This window comes from Orbicella franksi, chromosome 3 (genome assembly GCF_964199315.1).
Source record: "Orbicella franksi chromosome 3, jaOrbFran1.1, whole genome shotgun sequence".
NCBI classification, from domain to species: domain Eukaryota; kingdom Metazoa; phylum Cnidaria; class Anthozoa; order Scleractinia; family Merulinidae; genus Orbicella; species Orbicella franksi.
Window position 1 is genome coordinate 34,466,256 of NC_138147.1, and position 23,673 is coordinate 34,489,928.

Below are 23,673 nucleotides of genomic sequence, written 5' to 3' on the forward strand. Positions count from 1 at the left end.
ATAGTCGTGAGCTTTTGTACGCTGTGCGGGCCTGTTTCACGCATCATTTATCGTAAGGCCGACGGGAGCCATGTAGAAATTTTGACTCGTAGTCCTGATCATTGAGTCTTTTCGCCTGGGATTGTAGCTTTATCAGGTCCCCCGGCTGCACGTCTGTCGGGGAGCAACTGATGAAAGCATTGTTTGTGCTGTTGTACGAATACCACTAAAGAATATAATGTTTCATCACAGAGTCTCTGTCAGTTTCATAGTTTGCAAGTATATCAAAGGGTCCTAGACCGAAAACAATTAATACCAAACGGCTGTAAACCGAAAGGAAAACGACACAATTCTGGGAGGAGGCAGAGTAATCTCCCGTCTCTGGGGGGAGGGAGATTAAGACACTGGCGACCGCCCGACCCAGACCCCGGACCCGTTCCTGGCCGATTGTTCCGACACCAAACGAATTGTTGTGAAATTGTTTTGAAACGGCTGACGTAACAATCGCCCAATCAACAAAGTTACTTGAACGCAGCTCACATTTGTTCCAAGTCAACTAAGGACAACATCAGTACAACATCGTATCGGTGATTTATTATTTTTTTTTATTTTGCCGCGTCACTGAGGCAAATCGAAAACGTGTTTTTTCATGTCCAGGACGAAAAATGGTCCTGGATTGTTTGTGCCTCGGCGACCATTTCTTGGCTGGTCCCTATGGGATTTGTGTTCTGTTTTGGAGTCTTCCCTCCGGTATTCATGGATTACTTTCGAGAATCTAGAGAAAAACCTGGTAAGTATAATGCAGAAGCTTTATTGGTACGTAAATATCCTTCAAATCTCAAGGTGGAGGTCAAGGCTTAAGGTCGACCAAGATCTCGAAGACAGTCTTGAAACATTTTAATCTCGGATTTGCAATGTTTCTCAGCACAACTATTACCGCGACGTTTCCTTTTAAGCTGATTTTGATATATGATGGATTTGTGATGTCTTGCGACTACAGACATTTTCTTTTCCATTGCGCCACGCGTACAAAGTGATTTACATGTTTATCCAGCCGTGAAATTGGGACTCATGACTCTGTCACGAAATGCGGCTAAAACCGCTCTTTTTTACTGGTTAATTAATCGTTGCCAGGGATTTTAACGCAATATGTGTCTGTCTTGCCACAAGGATCAGTCAAACCTTAGCCTTTTTATGGTACAGTGACAAATTGCATGTGGCTCCTTCGTCGTGACAAATGACAGCGCCCCAGTTGATAGGAGACGGAGAGAGTTCGTGACTGAGCACACCTCCGGTACTACTGTGCCGTACTGTACTGTACTACTGTGCTGTATGGTCCGTAAACCGGGGCTCTGTTGAAAAGAACAGGCTGCGGAAAATTAACAATACAATTCAAAAAGTGCAAACACTGTGCCTTTTTATAAGAATTTTGCTGCTGAGAATAGCCAAGATTTGACAAATATCCAGAGAACATACCCAAACTGAGACTAAGAACATTTTAGTCTCGACTCGTTTTTGCATCTAGCCCTCAATACTCACAAATCCTTTATTTTTCTGCTTTCAATGATTTCCTAGTTAAATCTGAAACGGATTTATGAAATTCTGCAATCGTACACGGCTCGTAGAAATAGACACTTTGAGTCTCAATTCAACCTCAGCGCAATTGAAAAAGATTGTGAATGTTTGACTGACATAATTGTGTGTTTGTTCTTTTAGCTTGGGTCAGTTTTGTTGCCATGGCAGGCATTAATTTTTCTGAACTTTTATCTGGAGCCTTTATTAACAAGTTCGGCTGCCGTTTCACCGCTCTACTCGGTGGATTCTTCGGTATGTGCAGTATGCCTCGGCCTCTCCTCCCTAGCGAAAAACATCGTCATCCTGTTCCTAACTTATAGTGTCCTGTATGCCCTGGGAACTAGTTACGTGTTGTCTGCAAGCCTGAACATCATCAGCAGGTACTTCAAAAGGTGGCGATCAATGGCGACTGGGATTTTAGCGTGTGGACAAGGAGGAGGGGTCCTTATCCAGGGTCCACTTTTGCAGGCCATAATAGACGCCTTTGGCTGGAGGACAGTCTTCCAAATAATGGCTGGCGTAGTTCCAGTGTTGTGTCTGTCGGGACCTACGTACAGCCCTAACCTACAGAATAGCGACCCTGAGAGTCCGCCAGAGGAAGCGAAGAGTAAAGGATGCCATATTGATGTTACAGTGTGGAAGGAACCCAAATTTGTGGCGGTTGCTGTTTCATAAGCTGTCATATTGTTTGGTCACTTTGTGGCGCAAGTTCACTTTGTAAATAATAGTTAGAATTGTTAATTTGATGTAGGCGAGTTGGAACGGCAAAGCACAAGCCATCTGCAAAAGTCTAGTGCTCGGCAATTCTCTAAAATCAAATCAACACCGAGGGAGAAGCTTATGAAAGCTATGTAAATTCTGAAGGATTTAAACAGCACGCTACCACCGTAAAATGTTCATATAGGGGACGTCAAGACTTTAAGCATTCCCTGTTTAAAAATCTAATGGCCATTTTGCCCAAAATCATCGAAATGTGGAACATTTGTATTTGTTATCGTGGCTGGAATTTCTCAGGCCCCAACGGTGTGCGCTCTCATTGGCTTCATTGAGGTCATGCAATCTAACAAAACTGCTTCCTACCAGAAGTCTCTGAGCAGGCAACATCGCAAAATCTATGACGTCAGAGAGTGACGGTGCCTTTTTTTCCCGCGAATGTTGACCGACGACCGCCTTTGAACGTTGCACGATTTGTTTTCACATGGCATCTTTAATTCTAATAATGTCTTTGTTGTCCTACCCGATAATCTAAATGTTTCTGGAACAAAACCACAAAGCAACTGTTTCCCACGGGATCAGTCTTTGAGAGTTGAGTCCCGGCCAAACGATCGCAACATTTCAACGCAACATATCGCAACATTGTTGGGCGTGCGTTTGGCCACCCTGTTGTGACGTGTTGGGTGTTGTTGGCTTAAGTTTGAAAATCGTCAAATTCAAGCCAAGAACACCAACATGTCGCAACAGGGCGGCCAAACGCGCGCAACATGTTGCGCCTAACGATGTTGCAATATGTTGCGTTGAAAGGTTGTGATCGTCTGACCGGGGCTTTTTAAAAATGTTGACGATCCCATAGATTTAAGTGCATTGTTCGTGCTGTGATCTTCAGTCAAAAAACATAGTCTTCTTGTTACATCGGTTGGCACAAACTGTGTATATTTTTTCCTATAAATAATAAGATTAATGTTCCTCATGTCAAATATTCTCATTTCATTGTTACGAGGAAGGTTAATGTATTTCTGTTTATTCCTAGGTGCAATATTGTGAAGACATCTGAATCACCCCTGACGCGGCATCCAGGTTTTTCGTCTATTATGGACTCGCGTCTTGTGTCGGGAGACTGGTATCTGGTTGATTGTGTGACTTTCAGAAAGTCAACACGTTTTACGTCTATCAGGCGGCCGAGCTAGTCCTGGGAACGTCAATTTTGGTTGTTACCATGGCTACATCTTATGTCCACATGATTGTCTTCATTTTTTTGTACGGGTTCTGTGATGGTGTTTATTACTGCACTCAATGTCCTTGTTATAACATGTGTTATTCCGCGAAAAGTCCCTGCTGCGCTAGGTTGGTAACTGGAGGTCAGCTCGGTGTTTTTGGCCAGCGGTCCACCAGTGGCAGGTAGGTTCGATTTCGACAGAAAAGTTAGATCTATTTCGCAAGCGGTACGGTAGAACCAACTCTTTTGCTCTCAGCCGGTATTGTTTTGGTGGTCCTGAAGCTGAGTTTAGCGGGTTGATAAGCTTGTCTTTAAATGGATTACCACGTCTGAGAGCCAAGCTACTTCAGAACTTTTTCTTTGTTAGCAGAATGACATTCCAAATCCTTTTTTATTATATCGCAATATCTTGTTTCTCACATTTGCTTAACGTCAAACAGCGTAGGCCAAGTCCAAATGTCGTGCTACTGTTGTGCTAAACTCAAACTAATTTGGCCAGGCAGTTACATGACAAAAGAACGACAGTGGTTTCATGAACGTCGAATTTAATTCAGTCGCGCCGAAGATCGCAAGAAGTTTGCTTTGCTGAAGACCATTTTAAATGCTAGAAAGTAACGGCAGCTGATGCACCAGGCTATGAATTCAGTTGGGCACGGTAAGAGCACGCCGTTTGAAGCCACCTTTTTTTGTTTTTCGCGCTACTGCAGTGCAGCACGGCAAGGCCTTGTGTTTTTAGTAGTCCTGCTGAACTTAATTCGACCTGCCGATATACTGAGTGGTTTCAAACGTCATGCTACTGCCGTGCTTACGGCAGTAGCACTACAGACCTTAACTGTTGTACTCTAAAACGTTAATTATTTCCCCGCTTGTCCCAGATCTTCTACGAGAGCCGCGTGGCCCACTTTCTATAGTTTATTTTAGTAAAAGAGATAAGTACTTTGGCGATACCGCTCTGCCCGACATAAAGCTGATTGATATTTGTGCAACACAGTTTAAAGGAGTTACGCTCTCGCTTAGAATTGAACCCTTTAACGGAGGGGAGTAATTATCGTGGTCAGAAAACGTTAGTGGTGTTAAGGCAATTAACGGGTGCTTAATCTGAGACCTTAATTAAGACAAAACGAGTACAGTGATAGGATATGAGTAGTACCGGAACTTGTGTATATTTAGTTCAATAACTTGCTCGACCTAATAAGTAAAAGACGTTGACCGGATTCGTTTCTTCACTTTAGGATATTCTTGCAGTTTTTTAATTATTATTTTTAATCATTATTTAAGTTGTTGAAAGCGAAATATTCGATTCTATATTATTCAGTTATTATTATTATAATTATTATTAATACTATTATTTAAATTGAATTTTAATTCGTTGTACTAACTTAGCACATATTTAGCACGTATTGACTGTTTAATCTAATTATTTTTTAATATAATTATTCTTCTCTGTCGATAGTTTCTTTAGTTCAGTTTACGTCTTCTTTTAATGAAAGTAAGTAGAGGTTTTCTTTGTTTAAATATATTTTTTATCATTTCAATTCAAGACCCTTTTGTAAACGGTTTTGTAACGTAGACTTCCTTATTAAAAAAATGTTTTTTTTTTAAAATCTTTTGTTAACGAAGTGTTAGAAATTATTGAATGGGGAGCAGGATAGCGGTATGGTATAAACTCTTGCCTCCTGCCAATATGGCCTGGGTTCGAATCCTGGACCTGGTTCTTGCCTTACTCCGAGGGTTTTTCTCCGAGTCTTCCGGTTTATCCTTCTCTTCAAGAACTCACACCTTAAATTTCAATCCGATCTGGAAACGGTGGACGAAGAGCCTCTCTGTGAAATGTGCCACTGTCACTGCTAATTCCAATTTCATTTATTTATTGGTTGTTTATTTAAGTACGACTTTCTAGTGTAACATTTCTTTAAAATCACCACGTTAGAACTTTCGTACGCTAAGCGGACCTATAGTTACACGTCACGTATTGCTTCACTGCCGTTGCCTTCAGTTCAGCATTACACTTTGGACAGATCAATTTCTTTTTTTTCTTGATTAAAATCATATAACATAACTCCTGATCATGTTAGTTTGTTTCGTCTCAGACAATCGTAGGAAAACTCTCTCTTTGACGGCGTTTTAATTTACCGAGGACTAATTAGACGTTAACCGACACGCGATGTATTAATTGTTCTTGTATAAAAATGTTTGGCTAGTCCTGGGTTAACTTCATCGGGCTTTGCCACGTGCCACGCGATGTGTGCAAGGCTGTGGCAAGCATCACGACATCAACCTTTTATTTTGGGCTCGTCACGCGTTTTTCCCATGAGCCCAAAGAGCGCCTGCGTAGCAAGCTAACTCTTATCCCTGTCTGCAAATTTTATATCACACTGGTTAAAATATTCCCATTTTATTAATTTTTTTTATCTCAGAGTTGTCAACTTTAGCTTTAGGAAAGCGCGTTTTATCGTACAGATTTCTTCTCATGGCTCATAAACAGGACGGAAAATGGTCGTGGCTTGTTTGTTTCTCGGCGACCCTGTCTTGGCTTGGCGCGCTGGGGTTTCTGTTCAGTTTTGGAATTTTCTTTCCAGTATTCATGGATTACTTTCATGAATCTAGAGAAAAAACGGGTAAGTTACAGGCTTTACATGTAGACGCCATATATAGATATCGTCGACATAACAAGATTCCTACTGAAAAAGAACATTATAAACTCCCTCCAGGAATACAGCATTTACAGTGCTCTAAACACTAAGACCAAATTCGTGTTGCGATTAGACAATTCACTAATATAATCCTACATACCTAAACAGAACACATACAATAATCGATCATTTAATTAAATGTCAAAATTGAACGGGATTTTCCTAACATGAGACGCCATCTCGTGAACTAACAGCAATCTCGTGACACCTGCATGCTACGAAGACCGGACTCCGTCCTCGCCTGGCCCCCCAGTCGATATGACAACTCTCCGCCTAGATTCATTTCAATAGGATTGATATTGGGTAAATAATAATAATAATAATAATAATAATAATAATAATAATAATAATAATAAAGATATCTTCCAGGAAACAAAACAGTAATTCTGATTAACTAATTGATACGTAACGTATTACAATGGGGTCTCACTTGCACTTACAAGTGCTGTTGCAAAAATTTGTAATTGATTCGATAAGAAAACAAAATTTATCATATAAAAAACACTAGAGAAAGAGAAAAAAGGAAGAGAAATCTCAGCATTCCGGATAACTTTCCTTAGAATCGTTTGCGAAGCCGACACAGGAGACAGAGTGCGTCATACGCCCAAAGAAACGTTTGCGCAGGGTTGGGGATTAGGGGGAAAAATTACTTCCTACAAGTGAAAAATGGCACAACACTACGACTCGCAACATAATGTTTAGTGTTTCACACCATTATTGCCGTGTCTTTGTTTTGGCCCAGAGCATGTCGTTGTTATGTCTCATTAGATATAATTCTTGGACTTCTTAAGAATCCAATAATTATCACGCGAAATACCAAAACCTAATTTCCGAATGCGACATTTGTGTGTTTGTTTTTTCAGCTTGGGTAGGTTCACTTGCAATGGCACTCACGAACTTTTCTGGTCTCGTATCTGGCGCCCTCATTAAAAGATTCGGCTGTCGTTTCACTACTTTAGTCGGTGGATTCTTATGCGCGTTAAGCCTTGGCCTCTCCTCCCTGGCGAAAAACATTCTCACCTTGTTCCTGACTTATAGTGCACTGTATGGCCTGGGCACTAGTTGTGTATTGTCTGCAAGCCTCAACATCATTAGCAAGTACTTCAAAAAGAGGCGATCAATGGCGACTGGGATTGTTGCGTGCGGGCAAGGAGGAGGGGTCCTTATCCTGGGCCCTGTTTTACAGACCATGATTAACGCCTTTGGCTGGCAGACCACCTATCAAATAATGGCCGGCGTGGTTCTATCCCTGTGTTTGTCTGGACTCACCTACAGTCCTAATGTAGAGCATGACGAGCTCCAAGGTGATGTGGTGGAAGTAGAAGGGAGTGCCAGCAGTGCTGATGGCGCCCAAAATGAACTCGTTGGACACGAAAGAGGGGAAAATACTAAGACTTCGGTGGAAGAGGAGAAGAGAGGATGCCATGCCTTCTTGACTGTGTGGAAGGAACCCAAATTTGTGGCCCTGGTCGCCTCATCGTCTGTCATGATGTTTGGTCATTTTGTGCCACAGATTCACTTGGTAAATAACTTTTAGGATTTGTTTCGCTTGTTTAGACTGCCCCACACAACACAAACGGAACAATGTTAGTAGGCCCGTGAAACGTTTACGGTGATCAGCTAAGGATTCATATATATCCAAGCTCAGCGTTTAGCAGTTACCATCTTGCGGGTATTATCCTCTGGGACGGAAAAGCCCTTTTCTTATTCTATTTGTATTAGAATCGTAATTTTAGTCTTCCCCGGGTCTCACAAGACACACATCTCCTGTTTTGCCTAACAAGACGTAAAACATATTTTATATGTTAATTGTCAGGTGCGATTTTGTGAAGACATCGGAATCACTGCTGACGCAGCATCCAGGCTCTTCATCTATTATGGTCTCGCATCTTGCATCGCGAGACTGATATCTGGTCGATTGTGCGACTTCCAGAAAGTCAACACGTTTTACGTCTATCAGGCGGCCGAGCTAGTCCTGGGAACGACAATTTTGGTTGTTACCATGGCTTCGTCTTATGCCCACATGATTGCCTTTGTTGTGATATACGGGTTCTGTGATGGTCTGTTTATTACAACACTCAATGTCCTTGTTATAACGTGTGTTAGCCAATCACAAGTTCCCTTTGCTATTGGCTGGGAACTGCAAATTACCTCGATCGTTGTAGCTGGCGGTCCACCAGCCGCAGGTATGTCGATTTATGATGAAAGTTTTCAAAGTGTAGACAATATATGTTTTCCCAAAAATTTTAGAATAATATATTATTAGAGAAAGAAAAAACTCGGGGTGGGGGGGAGGGGGGAGGGGGGAGGGGGCTAGGTTGGGGGTGATAAGCCCTTGTAAAGGCTACATAGTTATGTGCACCCCTTAAGGGTATGATGATTAGCCGTTCTGGTCAGAAATAGGGTATCGATTTGGTCATTTTGGTCTCAAATCGGTCTTTGTTTTTGCATTCTAGTTTTGAATTGGGTATGTTTTGTAGAAGAAGATATTCTATCTAATAAAAGCAAAAAAACATTCCCTATGTCATTGGCCTGAGTAGGAAACTAATTATAAGGCAGGTCTGAAACAGAGTATTGATTTCAGGGTCAGGCCTTATAGAAAGAGTATCAAATGTTTGGTAAGCTCACAAGAGAATATCATAATCTCTTGCAGCACATAAATGATAGAAAACTATAAACTGCAAGGCCGTGAACGAAGTTCCTGCTTGATTGAACTTTGGATCTCACAGGAGATTAAAAGTTAAAACGATGTCGTATATTTGCAACTATATTTCGGCTGGCCATACCAGCCTCCTTCAGGTTTAGATGCTACCAGATTATACAAATGAAATTACAATATTGTTTAGTGGTGGATGTCGTAACACATGTTTCGAAACGAACTCTGAGGAGTGGCGGAAATGACGAACAAAACAAACTAAATAAAGTAAAGATAAAACGGGTCTACCTAGGTTACAAGTTTTACGATTCATCGCGTCTATTCATACCGTGGGGTTCCAATGTTCCTGCTAAATCTATTAAAAAGGACTATCTGACTTTTCTGATTGAATCACGTGAGGAGTGGATAAGTTCAAGTGGGATGAGTTGCATGTCAGTATAGCAGTGATTAGGATGAGAAAGAAAATCTTCGGCAACAGTGGTGGGTTTGGATTTAACGTTAGTTTTGTCGACAGAGCGTCTATGTTCGTTGAATCTGTCCTTCAGACATCGCTTAGTTTCATCTATGTATTTTAAATGGCAGCGGTTACACTGTATCATATAGATGAAATATTTAGTGTGTGATTTGATTTGACGGGTTGCGCCTGTGGATAAGAAAGTGTAGCATGTAAGACCGTTAGTAATGTAAGGACAAGTAGCGCATTCTTATCTACAGTGGAATGAGCCTGGTGGTAAATTAGTGTCATTAGGAGTCGTGATAGTGGGTAGTTTAGCTTTAACTGAAATGTCGCGAAGGTTAGAAGGTTTGTCTGTAGGCGAGGATGGGTGGGCGTTTAAAAACTTCCCTGTAGCGGTCGAAGGAAACATGTTAAAATGTTTACGCAGGATATTACAAATGTGGGGAAGTGATGGGTTATACGTAACAGCAAAAGGCAAGCAGTTAATGGAATCGTGACGTTTAGTATGTAAAGCATCAGTGCGAGAAATATTAGCAGCTCGTTTGATTTGTGAGTCAAGGGAAGTGTTACCATAACCTCGTGCGAGGTGTTCTTAATTCATTAAGGCGAAGTGCCAATTTAGCATCAATAGAACAAATACGGCAGATGCGAAGAGCTAAGCTAATTGAAATAGCCTTTTTAGTATGTTGAGGATGGCATGGTGAACTAAGAGGGTGTTGATGTTTGTCTGTAGGTTTGGTGTATAGGTCAGTTTCTATAGTGCCGTTATGTAGAGATACCATGACGTCGAGAAAGGGGACATTGGCATAGTTAATTGAGTGACTACTAGCGAGCTTAATAGTGGGATGAATATTATTGAGAGGATATGATCTGGTCAGCCGAAATATTGTTTTAAGTATACGACGATGTGTCAGCCTTGCAGTAGTCTTTGACTTCTCATCATAAATAGAGCAGGGAAAATCGCAGATTTTGGTGTTAATTAGGGTAAGGGATTTGGGAAGCGGGCGGCACACCCCACCCAATTTTTTCAGGAGTACCCCCCTCCCGGGACCAAAACAAACCCTAAGAGACCTGGGATTTCACTGTAGTGAAATCCGATTTTTTTGACCTCCTTTAGGTGACGGAAAAGTTTTATTATTTTGTCAGAGTATATACAACTTACCGTAAGTGAGCCCTTTTCTAAGAGACTATAATTTAGCACAATTTAGGACACTTATTTACTTTGTTTCTTATTGCTTCTTATTCCGCTAAAAGTTCTTTGTTTTTGGAAAAACACAGGTCTTATGGCTGACTCCTTGGGTACCTACACGCATGCCTTTTACATGTCTGGTGCTGTGGTAATCGCAGGCGCATGTATTCCTTTTCTGTTGCTCTTTACAAACACCAAGGAGCCTGGAACTAGGACAAGGGAGACGTTGTCTGATCTTTGGGAGTTGAATGGACCAATTAAAGAAATCCCTGTTACTATGGACACAGAGCAAGGAGGGGAGACTGAGGCTGATCCTAGCTCAGGAGAGAGTTTTATTGTTTGGACGAGTTCTGTCTAAACCGATTTCTTGTTCGTCAAAGATCTTTTGCTGAAGTCAAGTCAAGATACGAAATAGTTAGTCTCTCTCAGGGAAACGTGAAGAATGCCAGATGTTTTGTAGACCTCTAAGTCAGCAACAATGTTGAAACTTTAATTAAAAGATGGCGAATGCTTTACTTAGTTTACACTTATTTTTGTTGATGAACATTCTTGTTCTTTGATTTTTTCATGTTCGCCAAGAAATATTGGAATTCATAAAGATCTCTATCTCCATAGTTCTTTTATTATGAACTTTTTTTTATTCTATTTATTATTCTATTAATTATTGTTTTCTCGGGGACCTTGATGTTAAGGTTTATGTTTTCGTGCAAAGTCATATGAGCTGGCATCCCAAATCAAATCTCTGATCTTAACAAAACAAGTTCTGTCATTGCATATATTATGTAAATGATGTTGAAAGTAAATGCTAATGAGTTTTTTTTCCTAATCAAGTTGATTGGGAAAGTATTCACACTGTTGCTAACACATTGTAGATCATTTTAGCTTATTTCGCCTTGGATCGATCGTAGAATTGTCAAATTTTGTTGATCAGTAACTTTATCTTTTGGAAAAAGGGAAAACTAAAAAGCGCTGTTTCTACAGTTTTAATTATATTCTCATGGCTCATAAACAGGATGGCAAATGGTCGTGGTTCGTTTGTTTCTCGGCGACCCTTTCGTGGTTGGCCGCTTTGGGATTTGTGTTTAGCTTTGGAATTTTCTTTCCAGTATTCATGGATTATTTTAACGAATCGAGAGAGAAAACGGGTAAGTTATAAGCTTAAAATGTTGTCCCTCGTTTTGAGGCGGCTGAGTCTATGAGTCGTGAGTCAATAAATTAATGAGTCAGTGAGTCAATGTCACGACTGCTCAAATCCAACTTTTCGGTTAGCCTGAATAGCGCTCCAGGTAGCAATATCTCTACGGTTTGCCTTAATAGCACTTCAGTTAGCTTAAATAGCACTGCAGTTAGCCTGAATAGTGCTCAGGTTGGCTTGAATAATGCTCGTAATTAGCCCGATTAAGGTTAGCTCTCAATTATGATATACTGACACTTGAAAGCATTCAATTATGTGGCAATGATATTGACTTGTTGACTTTGATTGATTCAATTGCTTATTATGACCATTTTGACTTATTCTTAGTTTAATAGTTTACGCACAATTTGTAGATGTTTTCCTCTAGCTATAGGTCTGACTAGGGGACAAAGGTGTTTGAAATAATCGAAAACAATGTCAAGAACCTTAAATTGGTAAATCACACACAAAGTACATCTGTCTTTTATTTAGTTATTTTATTTTTCATTATTTTTTTTTTTGTTGGGGTGAGGGGAATTTTTGTCGGCGTATTGTGTCTTGCGACACTAACAGTGACACTAACGATACAGTACTTTAGTTCGGTTAGATCTTTGAAAAGAAAAGATTTTCCTTTTGCTTTTTTTTTTCTTTTCACGGTTCGGCACACGTGCACGCGATGATGCGGCAATAGCAACAATAACAACTGCAGTTGCAGTAACCTCTCTTGCTTTCTTACGGAGCCAACATCTAGCTCAACCATCACAGCCTGAGCACGCAGAACGACTGATGTCCAAATTTCACTGAAAATGTCAACGGATTTACACAGAAAATGCCGAATTAGATATTTACCATAGAATGTATTATTCGGCACAAAGGATTTACAGTGGACACGCACCAATTTCCGTATACATCTGATTGGTTCATAAACGATAGTGTTGGGCGTTGTATGTGAGTCGGAACACTCAAACGAAATTTTATCAATGAGAAACTGATTAGTTTTATTGCGGCTTTTTCTCGACTAACTGCAAAATTTGCAAAGGCTAATTTCCCGCTAGAGTGATCAGCTCGTTTTCGATTGTTTCATAAACTCTAATTTACACATCGAATGGGCGAACGTTCAGCTTGCAGATGCGCCGTCCCAGCGGCCGAGCCTGGGAGAAGAGTAGAATACATAAATTCTGACTTCTTATGTAATACCGCCAGAAAGCACCGGCCGTCAAGCAATCTGCTCCGTCTTAGCTCCTCTTGGGGGAACTCATTTGCATTCAGAAGCTAGTGTAAATCCTCGTAGTGTAAACCCTGAATTGCAGTCGCATTCATACGATTACTAATTGACGTCTAATCACCTGAAAACAGTTCTTTTCATAGCCGAGAATGAAGTAAAAAAACGCCCTGAAGTAGCGTGCCGAAATGAACGAAGCTTAAATTTGATTCAAACACCAAAAAAGAGTTTCTAATTTTATCAGGATACACGAAGTAAAATGCGCCGTGAAATAGCGTGCCGAATGAAGTAGGAGACTTCATTTGAGGTCTCTTTCGTTTTGCACATTTTTATCAGCACTCGGGTTGCTCGCTCGCTTACAATCACAAAGACGAAAAAAACAAAGACAAAAACTGGACAGGCAATGATTGAGGTGCAATCACTGGAAATGACTTTTAAGGAGGATACATAAGAAAAACTAGGTTAACATTATGAATATTCTACTCTGCGTGATTATTAATTTAAACTATAACCTAATAAATACCGAACGTCTAAATGTGACAATTGATTTGTGTATTTGCTTGTTTGATTTTCTTAGCTTGGGTGGGTTCGCTTGCCATGGCACTCATGAATTTTTCTGGTCTCTTATCTGGAGCCCTCGTTAAAAGGTTCGGTTGCCGTGTCACCACTCTACTCGGGGGATTGTTGTGTTCGTTAAGCCTCGGCCTCTCCTCCCTAGCGAAGAACATTCTTATGCTATATCTAACCTACAGTGTCCTGTATGGCCTGGGCACTAGTTGTGTATTGTCTGCAAGCCTCAACATCATCAGCAAGTACTTCAAAAAGAGGCGGTCAATGGCGACTGGGATTGTTACATGCGGGCAAGGAGGAGGGGTCCTTATCCTGGGTCCTCTTTTGCAGACCATGATTGACGCCTTTGGCTGGCTGACCACCTATCAAATAATGGCCGGCGTGGTTCTATCCCTGTGTTTGTCTGGACTCACCTACAGTCCTAATGTAGAGAATGAAGATGCTGATAATGCTGTTGGTAATACGGTTGTGGAAGTAGACGCGAAGACCAGCAATACCGAGGGTGTCCAAAATGAACAAGTTGGACAAGAAGGAGGGGCGGAAACGGGGACTTGTGTGGAAGAGAAGAAAGGATACCATTTTTTCTTAACTGTGTGGAAGGAACCCAAATTCGTGGTCTTGGTCGTATCAGCATCTGTGGTGATGTTTGGTCATTTTGTGCCACAGATTCACTTGGTAAATAGTTTTTAGGACTTTTTCTCGCACCGTACGACGGACGAATACGCGTAGGCACATTTTCCTGCACCCGTGGCTACGAACAAACGCAAGCTCAGTGTTTATCAGTCATCATAGAACGTCTCCTGGGGAAATTTTCTCAAACTTGCGACAATCAGACCAGTACAGTTCAGGATAAAGTTGCTATCAGTCACATTAGATTTTTCCCATGTCTTCAAGTCAGATATCTCCTGTTTCGCTTGACAACAAGTAATACATATTTTTCATGTTTATTTGTAGGTGAGATACTGTGAAGATATCGGAATCACTGCTGACGCAGCATCCAGGCTCTTTGTCTATTATGGAATTGCTTCTTGCGTTGCGAGATTGATATCTGGTCGATTGTGCGACTTCCAGAAAGTCAACACGTTTTACGTCTATCAGGTGGCTGAGCTAGTTGTGGGAACATCAATTTTGGCTGTTACCATGGCTACATCGTATGTCCACCTGATTGTCTTTGTTGTGATATATGGGTTCTGTGATGGTCTGTTTATTACAACACTCAATGTCCTTGTTATAACATGTGTGAGACCCTTAAAAGTTCCTGTCGCTCTTGGGTGGCAGTTGCAAGTGACCTCATTGTTTTTGGCCAGCGGTTCACCAATCGCAGGTACGTTATCCGAGTTGTTAGTTTTAAAAACATTAAGGTGGCTACCTATAGTTTTAAGATCGTACGCGCGCTGAGGACGAAAGCTCAAGTAACCTGCGCGCGCTCGAAGAAAAACGTCCTTCGGTGAAATTTCGTAAAACTTGGCAGATTGGTAGTAAATATTTTATTTTAGTCGGAGCTCGTTTTTCAGGGAAATCTATAAGACCAGTTTTTTCGCAGCGGTAAAAGACGTAAATTTGCAAACATCGAAAAACCTGCCTCTACAAATCGTGTCCCGCAGGAAGCGACATGCTGTAAAAATTTTGGAAGATTTCACGAAAGGAAATTCAAGAAAATCGCGATTAAAGCCATAAAAAAAGTGAAAAAACAATTTTTTTTGGGGCATTTCTAATTCAAGACTAAAAGCAATGATTTTAACAGAGATGAGAGTAAAACACTATTTAATCATTGCTTATTATATGTAATTAGTTTGAGAGGACTGGATATAAATACGAATGCAAAAACAGCATTCAAAACATAACACTTGCGCGCGCAACGCCATAAATGATTACCCTCCTTAAGTCAATGTCTTTTTAAGAAAAGTAGAGGCGGGGTGATTTCACCCCAAGGTAAATTTTGTTCATTTGGTTTTTAGACAAGGAAAAAAAAACAATCTATCACGATATAACGATTATAACAACATGAAGATATATTTTTTCGTCTTACAGGTCTCATGGCTGATTCTTTGGGCTCGTACACGCATGCCTTTTACATGTCTGGTGCTGTGGTAATCGCAGGCGCGTGTATACCTTTCCTGTTGCTGTTTATTACTAGGACGAAGGAGTCTCGGGAGACATTACCAGATCTTTGGCATTTCAATGAAGCAATGGACGATATTTCTGTTACTATGGACCCGAGGCTAGGAGAAGAGACTAACACTGATTCACGGTGGAGTTCAATCGTTTTCCCGAGTTCTGTGTAACTTACCGTATGTCTTGACAGGGACTGGAGTTTTCTGTTCTGCGCAGCAGAGGCAGCCGGGCGTGGCATTCGAGACGCTGTGATGTACAAACAAATATCTATTAAAATGCGCGTAGCGAAATACAGAAACAAGCATACCGGTGTATATAATAACCTATATTAAGATATTTTATTCCACGCGAGGGACTCCCATATAAAAAGAATGGGGGTGCTGGTCGGAAATTTTGAAAAAAATAAAAAATAAAAATAAAACCCTAATAGGTACCAAGATCCTATTTTGTGGGCGTGGCTTGAAATATTTTCACCACTCAGAGGTATCAATTTTAAAACAACATATTGACTGACACTGTCATAGGTTTTAATAGCGTTAAAGAGATTGATTCGAATACCTTTTACAAGTTGATTAAGGTGCCAAAATCGCTTTTTTTAACCTCTTAAAGGTATGACGAGCACCCCCGTCCTTTTTATATGGGAGTGCCCCCCCCCGGGCTTTTAGTGCGATGAAGGTAGATACTTAAAAACAACCCCTAAAACATAACATTGCTTCAGAGATGCTTAGCCAAAAACTATTAAGCTTACAAGCTTACTTGGGAAGCCAGTGAGGATTTTATGGCGAGAAAAAAGAGTTGAGAACATGAAAACAAAGTTGTAATCAGCGTGGCCTTCTGTACGCTGAAGGTAGTGCAAACATTGCGCATTTTCTGAATTATACTAGTTTTACTGCTAAAAACCTGGCAAAAGAATAGAAATTAAATCATTATAGGACGTAAATGAATAAATGAGGTTTTGATCGCTTTTGAGAATTCAGAGTTAAGTTGCGACCTAACTGGAGCTTGGCCTCGACCGAATATAGATGAGTTACCGTAACCTTCCGAAAGTAACGACCCCCGAAAGATAGCTACTCCCAGAAAGTAACGTCAAAAAGTTATGGCCGTTAATATCCATGAAAGTAGCAAGCCACCCCCACCCCCTCCCAGAAAAAAGTGATGCCCAGGCTCAGTAGTATACACATTTTTCCCTTTAAAAGTCAGTTGAAAGTTCCAGTAACTTGATTTATATGTAAGGCAATCTACAATAAGGGAAGGTTATTGCTTTTGCCACGAAGCGTTGTGAAGTGTCAATTCGTACTTCAGCAGTTAATGTTGCGCCGTGTCAAAACAAAACCCGTAGAATTTTCATCAAGTAGCAGGAACGTACTATAGCAAAGTTTGATTCAGATTAATATCATTTTCAACAGGAAGGTATAAAAAGGAGTGCTTCAAATTTGAATTGAAAACTCGACCGTCGCACTGAGTTAATATTATAGCAGACTAACGTAGCAGTGCGTCATGAAGTAGAAACAGTTAACAGTATCTGACTAGCTTTCCTGCTGACCAATGACAATTCGGTATAGACATGACGAGTTCACCCATGAGGTAGCAACATAGATTTTTAAAATTGGAACGAAGATTTATGTCTCCTGTATTAAGAACTGTTTTTACGAATTTGCATCTTTTATTTCGAAAAAGAGCACAGTCCTACCAAATTTATGTAATGTTTTTTGCTCCCCGAAAGTAACGAGCCCCTAAAGGCTGCTAATTCCGAAAGTAACGAGGGTCGTATGGGCTCGATTTCCGCCGCTCTCTCGTGTCAGTTCTGCGTCCCTTGCTGACCCTTGCTCCTTTCCCGAACAGCGGCTGGTGATCAAGCCTAGGGTCGTTACTTTCGGAAGTTTACAGTACATCATCAAACACAGCTTTTTAATCTGAAAGTTCTCAAAAACGTTCCTAGGGTACAGAGGTATCTTACGAACACAGGTGCCTAATGGCTGAGAACGACAACAGACGGCCCGCGGTGGCTGTAGGGTTGATTCATTTTTGTACGTTTTGCAGACCTATAGTCACGCGTTCTCTGTCGTCTGTATCATGTTATTTTGACAACCGGAACTCTGATATTTCCGGACGGCAACATACCGGCGCAGCACAGGGTCGCCGCTGCGTTGCAAACCACTTCATATTATTTCGGCATTGGGTCGTACCACTTTCAAGTTCACATCGGAGCGTTCGTTCATCTGCCGTGGGAACCAAGGAAACATTTATTAACCCGCAAGGCTATAAAGCGTAATATCTGTACGGTATTTTTATTCTTCTCATGGCTCATGCACAGGATGGCAAATGGTCGTGGCTCGTTTGTTTCTCGGCGACCCTTTCTTGGCTGGCCGCTATGGGATTTGTGTTCAGTTTTGGAGTTTTCTTTCCAGTATTCATGGATTATTTTAATGAATCCCGAGAGAAAACAGGTAAGTGATGAGCTTAACATGTAAATGTCGTCAACATATCATATCAGGGTTGTTAAGAAGAAAAAAGGCACACGAAGGTCTTATCGAAGTGTTTTTTTTTTTTTTTCATCTCAGATCAGATGCTTTGTAAATCGCTCTTCTATTTCTTTGCTGATTTTATCTTTGAATTGCCATTCGCGACACTGACAAAAATACCGGTGAAGTACTTAACTTCAGTGATATATTTCAAAGGAACAGCTGGGTTTTATTCTTTATTTGAGTTGGTTATTTTATGAACTTATCTGATTTACCGTGAGTTAAATATTTGTCTTTCCTTATCCTTACCCTTCTGAACTGTAAATTTCCTTAGCGCTTACATCCTTACGTTCGTCACACAAGTTCGTCACGCAATCTTATAAGAAAGAAAGGATTTTTACCAATAGCCCTTTTCCCGGTTAACCTTGCTCATTTGCATTACAATAAAATCTAGCATGTATGTGAGGCAATTTCGGGCTATAGCCCTTTTCACGGTTAATTTTTCTCATTTGCATGCATGCAACGTGGATGCGAGACAATTTGGGGCTAAAACTACAAAATAACCCGAAATTGCCTCACATACATGCTAGATTTTATTGTAATGCAAATAGGCAAAGGTAACCGTGAAAAGGGCTATTTTGTAGTTTTAGCCCCAAATTGACTCGCATCCACATTGGATTACATTGTAGTGGAAATGAGAAAAATTAACCGTGAAAAGGGCTATTACAAACATCCCAAAAAACGGCGGCGGAGGAGGCTAACCCACAGGTGGCCCAAGTTCACGATGCGAAGAGTAATTTTTTTACTTTTATGCGAACGTTTAGCGAAACGTGACATATACGGCCGACATATATAACGTATATGTCACGTTTCGCTGAACGTTCGCACAAAAGTAAAAAAAAATTATATAAAAACAATAGTCTCCATTTGGCGCGAAAATATGCTCGGATATTTGTTCGCGGACATTATCTGTTCCGAGAAGCGAACAGTTTTCCGAGAACGTAGCTCGAGGATAACTGTGAGCTTTGTTCTGAGAGCGTAGCATGAGGAAAACTGTGAGCTTTGAGGAACAGATCATGTCCAAAGTCAAATGGAGGCTATTGTGTCTATTGTTCTTCAAATATTTTTCGCAACACGCGTAGTTTTGAAAATTGGGGAATATCCTCGGATATTCCCCAATTTTAGCTGGGGAATATTCAGTCACATGACGCGTTTAGACCAATCGCGCGCGAGCGAAAATATTTAATGGATTATAGATATATATACAAAACTCCTGGCATCGTGAGCTTGGGTGGCCTGTGTTTTACCTGGCCTATCTGATTTGTTTTAACTTTGATTGTGACATTTGTGTGTTTTCTTTTAGCTTGGGTAGGTTCGCTTTCAATCGCGCTTATCTTTTTTTCTGGACACGCCTCAGGATTCCTCGTCAACAGGTTTGGCTGCCGCGTCACTACTCTACTGGGGGGATTTTTGTGTGCGTTAAGCCTCGGCGTCTCCTCCCTGGCGAAAAACATTCTCATGCTGTATCTGACCTATAGTGTCCTGTATGGCATGGGCACTAGTTGTGTGTTCTCCGCAAGCCTCAACATCATCAGCAAGTACTTCAAAAAGAGGCGATCAATGGCGACTGGGATTGTTACATGCGGGCAAGGAGGAGGGGTCCTTATCCTGGGCCCTATTTTACAGACCATGATTGATACCCTTGGCTGGCAGACCACCTATCGAATAATGGCCGGCGTGGTTCTCTTTATATGTCTGTCGGGGCTCACCTACAGTCCTAACGTACAGATTGAAGGTGCTGAAAATGCGTCCTTGGAAGTGAAGAGTAAAGGATGCCATATCGATGTTTCAGTTTGGAGGGAGCCAAAATTTGTGGCTGTTGTCGTATCAGCATCTGTCATGATGTTTGGACATTATGTACCACAAATCCATTTGGTAAATACACATATTAATATACAAAGCACATGTATGTTGCAAACGTAAGCGTTGAGTTTAAGCATGAGTACAAAGATTTTAATTTAACATAATTGACATTTCACCCGCATACCTGTCTAAAGACGTACGGTTGGCAATTAATTGATGTTACAGAGATCAACGCAAGTATATTACATTCTAAAAAACTGATTGTAATCTGCAAACCACCGTCTCTATGACGTGTTAATGTAGGTAATAGTACATTGCTTACTATCATTTTCATTTCGAGCCTTGCAATTTCTTTATGATATAGCCTTCAAAAGGAAACTCTCTACAATTGCACCCTCAAACGGTTAATAAAAAGATCAGCATTTGTGTGTTGATTCCCAGGTGAGATACTGTGAAGATATCGATATTACTGCTGACGCGGCATCCACGCTCTTCGTCTATTACGGACTCGCTTCCTGCTTCGGGAGACTGGCATCTGGTCGATTGTGTGACTTCAAGAAAGTCAACACGTTTTACGTCTATCAGATGGCTGAGCTAGTGGCGGGAGCATCAATTTTGGCTGTTACCATAGCTGCATCTTATGTTCACATGATTGTCTTTGTTGTGATATACGGGTTCTGTGACGGTGTGTTTATCACAACACTCAATGTTCTCCTTATCACATGCGTTAGCCCTCAAAAAGTCTCTGTTGCTATTGGTTGGGAGATGCAGATCAGCTCGTTGTTTTTGGCCAGCGGTGCACCAGTAGCAGGTGAGTTCTGTCAAAGATGAAATGCACCGCATACATGTGTCTCATAGATGCATCTACAGTATTGATAGATCTTATTACCTGAGAGTCGTGCTTTTTAGTTACGTTTGGCTTGAATTTCTTTGACGCTTTGCAATAAAATACAATCAATACAATCAGTTTATTGGTCAATACACATGATGAGGTTGCCCTTATGTGTGAGCCGGAAGCTAATGCATAAAGAGCTTGACAATTAACGAAAAATTGAAATGAACTTATGAAAATATTAATTAAATATAGAATATTTTTAAGCGAGAAATGTTTCAGGCGCCGCCCATTCTAAGACGAAGAAATCTGAAAACGGGATTTTCACTATAAAAACCCATCCACGCCGTGCCCGAGAAATTTAAAAACGCAGCAATCATCGGTCATTTTGGATTTCTGTTTGAGGAAAACTAGAGTAGGGAAATAAAATGCTTATCTTGACCTCGTTGTTTTCGAAAAGCTCCGTTTTCAAATGTTTTTTGCCCACACTTAAACACAAAGCCAGCGTTTTCAAATTCCTCCGGTTTGAAGAGCGATTTTCGAAAAGTTCCATTTTCGCCGTGACGGATTAGTGTGGACGGAAGGCCTAACCGTAGAAGTAAAGTTGTGTTTTCAAATTTCTCTGGCGTAGTGTGGACGTGGTATCAGAACCTGGTTAATGTTCAGAGAGTTTATTACATAATATGATGAAACTTCCATCATAAATATTCTTGTTCTTCGGTCATTTCAATTTCAGAGGGAAAAGAAAACAAACAGCAGTTACAAACATTACAAATAGACAACGCATGGTCTAAAAAACTTAACTGGTCTTGACTGTATTAACTTGACGTTTCGTATGTTACAACATACACCTTCACAAGAGACGGTTATAACTATAACAAAAAGTTATAAATTTAAATTCAAAAATAAAGCCAGGCACTGGTGACAAGCTAAAAACGAAACGTCAAAACATGCGAAACATGCGTTGTCTATTTGTAATATTTGTAACCGCTGTTTGTTGCACTTTCCTTGTGAAACTTGGTTTCCTCAGCTTTGAATATCGAATTTGAACAAATCTTGAACACCTTCTGAAAATCAGCAACAGCAACAACAACAATTAGATGACAGAGAGTCAGGACCATTCATGAAGTAGAATATCGAAGAAAGGAGTGAAAATATATATGCTTCTAGTTCACAAAGAACACTGAATGGCTCATTTTGTCTCACAGGTCTTATGGCTGACTCTTTGGGTTCCTACACGCACGCGTTTTACATGGCTGGCTCAGTAGTGATCGCTGGCGCATGTATTCCTTTCCTGTTGCTGTGTATGAAGAAAAGAGAGCCTGTGCGCGACCGCTGGGCTACCCTTGGTCCAAATGAAGAATTGGCCGAAGCACCTGATTGGAGGAGATCTATTGTTTACATGATTGAAGAAAAGGCCACGTGATCTGTGGGGCACACTTGCAAACATATTGAACAGCTCATTTATTTTATAAATCCGGCATGGTTATAGTTGCATTCAGACTTTATTCCAGACTTCGAACAGTCTTCACTGTGCCAATGCATATGTTTCTTTATTTTAAACTTTCCTTTAATTAGTAAGTGTTAAACTACAGGTTTTCACTTATATAAGATTCAAACTTTAATCTAAATCATTGTAGTCAAAGGCCATTTTTGACAAAAAACAACAACAACAGCCAATGAAGGTTAAGTACGCTTGTTCTTTAGATTTCCATTGGAGTTACTTTGTTTAATGGTAACTTTTTAAACTTTTTAGAATATTTTATTCAGTTTAAGTTTGTTTGATAAATACCTTATTGGTATTTATTTTCGCGGGCACTTAATTTCGCGAAAAAATGGTCGGCATATTTCGCGGGTCTTTATTTTCGCGATTTTTTGGGTGCAAAATTATTTTCTTAGGGAATTAATTTTCGCCAAAAATGAAAAAAAAAAACAAAAAACACTTGTTATTTCGAGAATTTTATTAGTATTTTACACTTCTTATTGCTGAAAATCACCAGTTCATAACAAAACCAAAGTATAGAAACCGCATGGTGTACCATAGGCATAGAGACATTATGCTTAAGCTTAACGTTCTTTGCAATTGTACAATACATATTTACATTGTAGCCGTGAATTAGCCTAGAGTTATGTATACCATTGGCATAAAGTTCTTGGGCCTCTAATCAATTTCTAGGGTGAGTTCAAGGTCAGTGAACGGGTCTTCTCGAGGGAGATCCGTTAGTCCATCTAAGAAGGCAGAGATCCCGGCTTTCTTCCATCCTTTCGCGATTTGTCGTACACCAACAGGACTACTCAGGTGGCTGTAAAGGTCCACGAGTCAGACTGCCTGAAGCTAAGTAGTTTTAGGACTGTTAGTCGCAGATCCACATTAATATCAGTGCTGTCGCCTCCCGATTCTATCTGCTGCTTTACTTGACTGTTAAACTATTGTTTATCATCTGTAGGCATTCCATAGAGCTTTTACACATTATACACAATACGTAGACATGTTTTTCTTCATTAAATTGAGAAAACAAGAAATATAGGAGGGTTTTAAATTTCGCGACATTAAAGTTCGCGGGAATTTTTTTTCGCGTCGCTTTAAGTTCGCGATTTTTTTTTTTAAATCGCGAAAATCGCGAAATTAAAGCGACACGAAAATTAGTACCAATAAGGTAAATGAAATATAGAAACACTTGAAATATACGCCAACAAACCAGGTTGCGCTCTCTGTACGTGCGCTTTCTGGCAGGAAAAATCGATGCATTTTTGAACATTCTCGTCCCTAGAGATCGTCGTCACAGTTCTTGGTGCTGACTCAAAGAAGCGTAGGCCCTGAGAACGAAATTGCATGCTGAGCTATTTTGGTTATCTTAACGGCGACTGCATTTACGTTCCATAAAAGTAGTACACAAGAAATGGTAATTAAGATATTTAGTAAAGATCTACCAGCGCTCTAACACGAATGCCG

General features: G+C 40.5%; 3 protein-coding genes and 1 pseudogene across 3 annotated transcripts; all 4 read left to right on the top strand.

Annotated features, from left to right (window-relative positions):
• The first annotated feature begins 841 nt into the window (after window positions 1-841).
• On the top strand, window positions 842-2,286 carry LOC145482553 (monocarboxylate transporter 4-like; annotated as a pseudogene).
• Window positions 2,287-5,883: 3,597 nt separating this feature from the next.
• On the top strand, window positions 5,884-10,936 carry LOC145482291 (monocarboxylate transporter 3-like). The gene is made up of 4 exons (XM_081460952.1): window positions 5,884-6,105; window positions 7,044-7,702; window positions 7,997-8,366; window positions 10,572-10,936. The coding sequence occupies exons 1-4, from the start codon at window positions 5,958-5,960 to the stop codon at window positions 10,838-10,840; spliced, it is 1,446 nt and encodes a 481-aa protein (XP_081317078.1). The 5' UTR covers window positions 5,884-5,957; the 3' UTR covers window positions 10,841-10,936.
• A 280-nt stretch (window positions 10,937-11,216) lies between these two features.
• On the top strand, window positions 11,217-17,071 carry LOC145482229 (monocarboxylate transporter 12-like). The gene is made up of 4 exons (XM_081460853.1): window positions 11,217-11,627; window positions 13,456-14,123; window positions 14,403-14,772; window positions 15,480-17,071. The coding sequence occupies exons 1-4, from the start codon at window positions 11,480-11,482 to the stop codon at window positions 15,731-15,733; spliced, it is 1,440 nt and encodes a 479-aa protein (XP_081316979.1). The 5' UTR covers window positions 11,217-11,479; the 3' UTR covers window positions 15,734-17,071.
• A 9-nt stretch (window positions 17,072-17,080) lies between these two features.
• LOC145482230 (monocarboxylate transporter 4-like) lies at window positions 17,081-22,449 on the top strand. Its single transcript, XM_081460854.1, has 4 exons — window positions 17,081-18,010; window positions 19,389-19,960; window positions 20,330-20,699; window positions 21,929-22,449. The coding sequence occupies exons 1-4, from the start codon at window positions 17,863-17,865 to the stop codon at window positions 22,144-22,146; spliced, it is 1,308 nt and encodes a 435-aa protein (XP_081316980.1). The 5' UTR covers window positions 17,081-17,862; the 3' UTR covers window positions 22,147-22,449.
• Window positions 22,450-23,673: the final 1,224 nt, after the last annotated feature.